The 8,981-nt window shown below is 32.5% G+C and overlaps 2 protein-coding genes across 3 annotated transcripts; both read left to right on the top strand.

Moving 5' to 3' along the window:
• The first annotated feature begins 814 nt into the window (after nucleotides 1–814).
• LOC127073951 (CRAL-TRIO domain-containing protein C3H8.02) lies at nucleotides 815–2,568 on the top strand. 2 transcript variants are annotated; one of them, XM_051015199.1, is made up of 7 exons: nucleotides 824–946; nucleotides 1,040–1,232; nucleotides 1,328–1,480; nucleotides 1,575–1,721; nucleotides 1,835–1,987; nucleotides 2,098–2,220; nucleotides 2,301–2,568. In XM_051015199.1, exons 2-7 carry the CDS (start codon nucleotides 1,104–1,106, stop codon nucleotides 2,376–2,378), a joined length of 783 nt encoding a protein of 260 aa, XP_050871156.1. In that variant the 5' UTR covers nucleotides 824–946; nucleotides 1,040–1,103; the 3' UTR covers nucleotides 2,379–2,568. The 2 variants fall into 2 exon arrangements, with proteins under 2 accessions (XP_050871155.1, XP_050871156.1); XM_051015198.1 differs by having other exon boundaries at nucleotides 815–1,232.
• A 3,271-nt stretch (nucleotides 2,569–5,839) lies between these two features.
• LOC127073950 (CRAL-TRIO domain-containing protein C3H8.02) lies at nucleotides 5,840–7,575 on the top strand. The gene is made up of 6 exons (XM_051015197.1): nucleotides 5,840–6,039; nucleotides 6,119–6,271; nucleotides 6,359–6,505; nucleotides 6,663–6,815; nucleotides 6,950–7,072; nucleotides 7,179–7,575. The coding sequence occupies exons 1-6, from the start codon at nucleotides 5,908–5,910 to the stop codon at nucleotides 7,254–7,256; spliced, it is 786 nt and encodes a 261-aa protein (XP_050871154.1). The 5' UTR covers nucleotides 5,840–5,907; the 3' UTR covers nucleotides 7,257–7,575.
• The last annotated feature ends 1,406 nt before the right edge of the window (nucleotides 7,576–8,981 follow it).

Genomic DNA, 8,981 nt, shown 5'->3' with positions numbered 1-8,981 from the left:
AGTGTTAAAAGTCTGATGTGATGATCCTTTTATCCATCATGACCCAATAGTTGTATAATGAGTCATTGATTCGATTGAAAGACTGATTCATTTGTATCGAAAGTCTTCCCCACACGGTGGTGGGTAGGAGGATGTCCCGTTGAAAAAGTGTCAACGGTGGTACAAGTGTATCTGGATAAAAGAATTTCCGCTTGAGAGGGACATTGTTGATAGACTCACACTTGAGGGGGAGTGTTGAGTAAAACAAATATGAGTTGGAAGTGTTGAAAAACAAGTGATGAGAAGTCTCATATCGATTAGAAAAGTGGAGATTGGACATTTTATAAGTCGAAAAAACCCCAAATCTATCACCTTAATATTTTGGATGAATATATGATATATTTCTCATCAAATATGTTATTCCTAAAAGAAATATCTTAATAAAAAATACTCTCTCATTTTGACTCCAAATATGATCCAAAATATCCAAAATATAAATGTCATTAAACTGTTCTTTAAGAAAATTATAGTTAAAAGTTATTGGTGGATCTGTTGGCTAAATTCTAAGTTAGGCCACATTTGTAAATAATATCCAATAAATTTGAGTACTTTTCTAATTTTAGCTATTCGTATTCTTGAACTTTCATATTCTGACGACACTATTTGTTGTTCCCATGCATATCTTGAGCTAAACCAAAACCAGATGCACCATGTTATCTTTATCCTTAAGTGCTTGTCGAGTAGTATTTGACGTTTTTACTCGATGGGTTAGCTTGTAGTTCAAGTTGTGAGCCAAATCAAGTAGCATATGTATTCTCAAAGTTTGCTTGTTGCTTAAGATATGGTTGTCCAATAGTAATATTTGATGTCACTCCTTTGATTGTTTTTCCTCTTCTGCCTTATGATGCATATCGTGAGGCAAACCATGCAGCAAATTCACATGCAAAGTCTGCTTTTTCCGGATTAAGTAATTGTCGAGTATCATTTTAACGTCACTCGGACTTTTTTTGGATCAATCCATTGATGGTAACGCATATGCTAACTTACTGATTATTTATAGGGACGATATCTACAACATTGATGCAGTGATGTGGATGCTGAAAGAGGAGGAAACATTGAATTGAATGGAGCTGCTTCGTGTGTTCCCAATTACCACTCTTCCTCCTCCTGCTTCAACACTCTCCCTTAGAACCAAATTCGTGGTTCGGAGCTGTAACCTTCAACTGCAATCGCAACGCAATGACTCGCGCAAGGTACTCCCTTCTCTTACTCTCTTCAGTTCTTCATTTCATTTCTACCCCTCAAATAACAATTATGAAAGGGTGTTTCAAATGTGATTGTTTTGCAGTTAGTTCTGGAAGTGAAGGAGAAGCTTGAAAAAGAACACCATAGCCTTCCTGTTGGTAGAAATGGTAGGGATGACGAAGATATGATACTACGGTTTCTCAAAGATCGCAAGTTTTCTGTTGAAGAAGCTGTTTTCAAGTTGACTAAGGCCATTGTATCCTTCTTCTCATAATAAATTTTCATTCCAACTTTTTCTGTTCCCATTTATCAGAAACTTTGAGTAATGGTTTCCCTTTCTACTTTATTAGAAATGGCGTCATGATTGTGAGGTCTCTAATTTGAGTGAAGAAGCCATCAAAGATATCTCTCATACTGGAAAAGCTTATGTACATGACTTTCTAGATATCAATAACCGACCTGTGCTTGTTGTGTTTGCATCAAAACATTTTCCTAAAGTAAGTGTAGAATTCGAGTAACTGATGTATCTAATTTATATATAGACCAGATATATCAGTTCCTCAAATAATAGCGAATACTGTTAACTTATGGATGAATATTTATGCAATAGGCACAGGACCCGGCAGATGATGAGAGGTTGTGTGTTTACTTAATTGAGAAGGCATTGAGTAAGCTTCCACCTGGGGAAGAGCAGATACTTGCAATACTTGATCTCAAAGGTTTTGGTGTAGAGAATGCTGATCTTAAATACTTGAAATTCTTGGTAATGTTTTTTTTTTACTATCTGCCATATATGTTAAGTTGAGACATGAAAGTGTCACAAATGATTCAAAGAGCATCATAAATTCAAATACATTTGTTTATGTTTTGCAGTTTGATGTATTCTATTATTACTATCCGAAGCGATTGTCTCAGGTTCTATTTGTGGATGCTCCTTTTGTGTTTAAGCAATTTTGGCGACTTATTAAGCCGATGTTGAAATCATATGCTTCTCAGGCAAGTCTTACATATTTTAATATCAGAAAAAATAGGTATTCTTCCCTTTGTAACTGACCCAATTTCATTTTCTTTTACAGGTAAGATTTTGCTCTTCTGAGACTGTGAGGAAGGAATATTTTACAGATGCAACTTTGCCACCAAACTTCAGAGAATGAATGTTATTTCTGGAAAATATGAAAGATTATGAGTATATACTTGAAATACAAATGTTGTTATGCGATCGGAGGAACAAGAATGCATTTTTCAGGTTTTTTTTTTTTTTTTTTTTTGCATTTTCATCTTACATAAGTAAATTGTAACAATGTATCTTGTATGAGTAAGTGGAATAAAATGGTGTTTAAAACAGATATGATAAATATTTTTTCTAGCATAATTCCAGTGCAGATGCAAGATTTGACAGTTATTATGATTTTTCAACTCTTTCAACCTTAGTCTGAAAGAAATTGCAAACATATATTAACCAGAACATGCATGTCCCAATTTTTATGAGAAAATGAAACAATTACTGGATCACATGGCTGATTTGTAGGAAGGAAGTTGAAGTGAGAAATTTGAATAACAAGATGATTACAGAAGTAAAAATGACTGAGTGTTTAACAAGGGAGTGACCACCATTTGCATTACACTCTAAAAAACAAAGGCTTACAAATACAGTATTTTTGTACACATTTTCTTTTATTGAAGACCATAATGATGTGTTTAAGAGGCTCAACTCAAATATATTATGGGTTGTTTACCAAAGAAAATTCACATCCCAAACTCAAATATATTATGGGTTGTTTACCAAAGAAAATTCACATCCCAAGGAACATAATAGGTATAATTACGAGGTCCAAATGTAAAGAAGAACCAAGGTGCTCAATCTACTATTAGAAGCGCATTTTACATCTCTAATCAACTTCAGAGTAAGTATCCATAGACATCTATCTTTTAGATAAAGATACAATAACATTTTCTTATTCTCTTTGGCATGTCGTGCATTCTGTGATGATAGAGTCTAACACTGTCTATAAGAATGATGGATTCCTGTGCACATAAACTTTGAATGTTTGAACTAGAGATATTATAACATTATTTATATTGATCATCTATTTAAGCTTCAAATGTGTTCATAGGCTTTGAATTTTGAATAATGTAGCTTCTAACTTATGTTTGATTCATAAAAGTTATTCAAACACCTTTTTCTAAAACTTTGTGTTTTGTTTCATTGAAATTTTGTATTATCTCATTTATTTAGTAGAGTATTGTCTTGCCGCGAAAAATACCCGAGCGCATTGCACGCTCAAAGAAATAACATAGACGTCAACGAACTTTATTTATTCTCGAAGAAAAGGAAAAATATCAATAAAACGCAAGAGAAGAGAAAAAGGATAAGGAAATCGGTTATGCACGTGGAAGATATTAGCATCCTCACATCCGTTATACTCAACGGGAACCATTTTGATTGTTCTTAGCACAAATGGATGTTATTATCTAAAGGTTACTTGTGAATGATAAAAAGGAAAAAATAAAGGTTTAATAATTAGTGTGCTCGTCAAGGATTCTGACCCTCGTGCCTAGGTATCCTTATAATGCAATAAGAAAATCAGGGTTTTGTAGTTTGTAGTAAAGAATACGGATGTGTTGGTTGTTTTTATTGGACGATGTTAACGTTCGTGTTCAATCAATTAAACGTTGCTTGTATGCTTGCGCATGAGAGACTTAAGCATTTGTTTGTTTGTGATAGAATCAATGAGCTTGGATCACATTCTAACAGTAAACGTAGTTTGTATGCTCGCATATGGGAGACTTAAACGTTGTTTGTATTGCGGTAGACTAGAAGCAACATGTTCTTTGTGAGATATTATAAATATATAAATTAGGTTGTTGATTTATGAGAACAGAAGTGAGGTGAAATTTTTGGAATTTGAGAAAAATAAACAAGAGAAGAGAAAAGTAAGGAAAACCTAAGGAGAGCCATAGGGAAGAGAAGTCATAGTCAAAAGCTTGGATTTTTCTGAAATTACAAGATAAGGGTGGACTACATATTATATAAGTGTATTGAGTGATTAATGGTGGACAACAATATATTATAATATTTACATGTGTTAGAATGAATAATAACGAAGTTCGTATCAGGAAATTGTTGTGACATAGTAAATCATTTGAATTGTTTGTTCACTTGTTATTGTGATAATCCATAATACTTGATTATGTTGTGCATGGCGGGGTGGGACGAACGACTCGTTCTTCCATCCCTAATTGTTAGTAGACCATTGATTAGACATGTATATGTCAGACACAAGACCAAATTAAATTAAGTCCAATTGTAATTAATAGTCTATATTGTATTTAAATAGAATAAGGATGATAAATAAAGGATATATGGTTTGTCATTTGATATCGTTTAAGAGAGACTAGTCTCTCTAATTTCTAGAGGAGTGGTTATTTGTCCGTTTTTGTATATGTGTGACAATTTGTTTTAGTTATAACCTCCATAACTGCCCTATTGGAGTTAATAATTGCAGTCTATAATAAAGTGTGTATAATTAGTTATCATCATTAATCTCAATTACCTTCATATGCATATCTTTAATATTGTATATTATGTCCCTAACATACCTATATGATTCCATCGCTCAAAACCACATGGAACATATTCAAACAGGATAATTGCCAATACATATCTCATATTTAGTTATGACAACAATGTCACATTTATCCATTAGTGATTTCAGCTATTATTCTCGTGAATGAAAATTGTATAGAGCATATATAAGTCTAGTCACTCAATAAATAGGGAAGTCACCTTCAAGTATGATCACTCATTATTTTGTTTACGGTAAGTGCATTGATATTTTTACTTATGGCAATTCTTGATAAAGAAATATAACTATATAATTTGAAAAAATATTCTCTTCATTTAGTTTTTAATTATTAGATATTTGATCACCAAAGAATAAACATTTATACTAACTCAATCTATATAATGGATGGACCTTTACACTAAATCAAAATGTGTAATGTATGGACTTTTACACTAAATCAAAGTATATAATATATGAATCTTTAGACTAAATCAAAATATGTAATGTATAGACCCTTATACTAAGTCAACGTATATATTCACATTAAGTCAAAATGTGTAATGTATGAATATTTACACTAAATCAAAGTATGTAATATATGAACTTTTACCCCAAATCAACGTATGTAATATATTTATTTCCTTTTTATTTGATTTTTAATTACAAATCTTTGGTCTACTAAATTAAAATATGTAATGTTGATCTTTATTTAATATTAAACATTCGATAAATATAAAAAAAAAATATTTATATATAATATTAGAAAGAGTTTTTTTTATAAGAAAAAGACACACAAATCACTACAACACTGTAGGGAAAAAACTCAAGGAAAAAGTATTTATAGAAAAAATATTACTCTCTCTGATCTCAAATATAAATAATAAAAAATATCTTTATTCTAAATTTATCGATGTTTTTTAAAAAAATTAAAATATAAAATAAGGATAAAATTAAAAATAGTGGAACACTTAAATACATTTACATATTTTCCTTGAATTTTTTTTGAATTGTTTTATAAAGTTGTTTATATTTGAAACCCAATGAAATAATATTTAACATGGATGCAGCGGTGTGGATAGATAGAGACAAAGTTGGAAGAAAACAGACACAAAATTGAATGGCGCTTGTTCGTGTGTTCCCAACCAGCACCACCCTTCCTCGTCTTGCTTCAACACTTTCCCTTACAACCAAATTTGTCGTTCGGAGCTCTAACCTTCAACTTCAATCGCAACCCACTGACTCGCGCAAGGTACTTCCTTCTCTCACTCTTTTCCATTCCCCCAAATAACAATTTTGAAAGGGTCTATCAAAATTTGATTATTTTGCAGTTAGTTCTGGAAGTGAAGGACAGGCTTGAAAAAGAACACTATACTCTTCCTATTGGTAGAAATGGTAGGGATGATGAAGATATGATACTATGGTTTCTTAAAGATCGCAAATTTTCTGTTGAAGAAGCTGTTTCTAAGTTGGCTAAAACCATTGTATCCTTCTTCTCATAATAATTATATCCGTTCATTCATGTTTACAAATTCAGCACTTGTTATTACTTTCCCTTTCTACTTCATTAGAAATGGCGTCAAGATTTTGAGGTCTCTAAATTGACGGAAGAATCTGTTAAAGACGTTGTTAAAACTGGAAAAGCATATATACATGACTTTCTAGATGTTAATCACAGGCCCGTGCTTGTGGTGGTTGCAGCAAAGCATTTTCCTAAAGTAAGTGTAAGATGGGGTTAAATGTGTGAAACCAGAACTTTTTTTTATGCTCTTCTAGTCCTTCATCATTTGCAATTGATACTTACATTCTGTGTCATAGAACTTGAATTTGAGGAATGAGATTGCCTGATTTTGCATAAATCACACTATGTCACAGGCACAGGAGCCTGTAGATGATGAGAGGTTATGTGTTTTCTTAATTGAGAAGGCATTGAGTAAGCTTCCACCTGGGAAAGAACAGATACTTGGAATATTTGATCTCAGAGGTTTTGGTACAGAAAATGCTGATCTTAGATACTTGACATTTTTGGTATGTGTTTTTTTGCTATCTGACAAATGTCTTTAGTTTATATTTCCATAGTGGCATCGCCAAATTTGACTTGTGTTCATGAACTACTGTGACTTGGGTTTGTAGAATCTGATATATTTCTTTATTTTTGACAGTTTGATGTGTTCTATTGTTACTATCCAAAGCGATTATCTCAAGTATTGTTTGTGGATGCTCCTTTTGTGTTTAAGCCAATTTGGCAGCTTACCAAGCCGTTGTTAAAATCATATGCTTCTCTGGTAAGTGATACACATTTTAACATTCAACTTTTAAAGAAAAAAGAAAATTCTTCCCCTTGTAATGAAGTGCAGCTTATACATGTCTCATTTTTATTCTCTTTTATAGGTGAGGTTTTGCTCTGCAGAGACTGTGAGGAAGGAATATTTTACAGATGAAACTTTGCCGCCAAATTTCAGAGGTTAAAAGGGGTTGAAAATTGCAGGAATTGAGGAATACAAGAGAAATCATGGCAGAGATAAGGGAATTATATTAGTGGGTTGAAGTTGAAATCACCTCCTTGTAAGAGTAATACCATATAGAGGCAATACGGAAGAGACAGATTTATATACCTGGAAGACAGGTGTTGTTTGGACCATCCAATCTGAGGAACAATAATGCATTGTCAGTTTATTGTTTTTTTTTTTGTGTGCACATTTTACTTTTAGATTTGTAACAATATATCTCTTGTATAACTGGTACAAATTGACGTTTGAAATGAATATGATAACTCTTTTTCCTTGAATCATTCCACTGCAAATACAAGATTTGGCTGTTACAATGATTGTGAAGTTAATTTCTCTGGTTAACTGAGTATGACAGTATTCAATTAGTATTTTCATGAAAGTACATAACCAATGCATTAAGTTGACACTTGACATTGACTGATATTGGTTTTGACACTATTGAATTTTAGTTTATGAAAATACTAAATATGTTCCGCTAGTAATTGCCTTTAGTTCGCCAATCATGCTCATGGTTTTATATTTGTGCTCATTAGCAATATGAATCACAGGTTTTCCAATTCTGTGTGAGAGTTGCACCTATTTAACAGAAATTCACCATTTAAATTAACCAAAAAGACAGTCACCAGATACAATTTGGCTCAAGAAAAGTAGCTACTGTCCTATATGTTAACGAGGACACCTCCCAAGTTTTCCGAGGATGGCTGATTGGCAGGAAGGAAGATGAATTGAGAACTTGGAAAAACCAGCTGATTACAGAAGTAAAAGACATGTTTGTAGAGTTGAGAGCTTTTAGCGAAAGCATTGTCGGGTTTAATCTTACTTTTGTTGAGAAAACAAGGATGGAAGCTCAAACAAATTGTTACTCTACTTACATGCGTCCTCAAGGCTAAATATTTCTGTTCACTTGTTTCGCTTCGTTACCGTTGGCATATTGGTGATGGTAATTCGATAGCTGCCCGATCTGAACTTTGTATCCGATCTAGAACTCCCCGGCTACTCCTTCACCTCCTCTGGCTATTCAATTATTGTCTCCAACTTAGAGAAAGCGTTCCTACCGGGTGGAATTCAATCACTCTGAGGTGTCCTTTGCTGGAAATAAATTGGCCTTTGGAATCTTATAGAGCCCTTGTTAAACAACGCAAGTGATTTTTATGATATTGTGTAGTTCCTAAATTACTCTCTTGGATCATTCTCACATCTTTGGAGCATCTGAAAAATATAGAAATACTCTTTTGTAGGGAGGTAATTTGTAAGTAGCCATTATGGTTGCTCACCAAGCCATGATATATTTTACGCCTACAATTTCATTCATAAAAATGATCCCTTGCATCAATATCAACTCGTGGCCAGAATTGAATTTTGAAGAAAAATACATATTTTACCTTTCATAAAATGCAACTTCGATTTTGTTTCATTTAATCGCAATAAAAAAATATTTTTTGACTTATACTTTAGGTTATGTTTGGATTATAGAACATAACATAGAGAAATAGAATAGAATGGAGAATGTTATTCATATATAAAACAAAAAATAGAATAAAATAAAATGGGATGAAATTAATTACATCATACTTTATTCCACTTCATTAATTACTTACAAATTCAAACAATAAAATTTTACTATTATTTATCATTATTTCATTCGGTCGTTCCAAAAATGTAATTTTATTTTTGCACATACATT

This window comes from Lathyrus oleraceus, chromosome 4 (assembly GCF_024323335.1).
Source record: "Lathyrus oleraceus cultivar Zhongwan6 chromosome 4, CAAS_Psat_ZW6_1.0, whole genome shotgun sequence".
NCBI lineage: Eukaryota > Viridiplantae > Streptophyta > Magnoliopsida > Fabales > Fabaceae > Lathyrus > Lathyrus oleraceus.
This window is presented reverse-complemented; position numbering and strand designations above follow the sequence as displayed.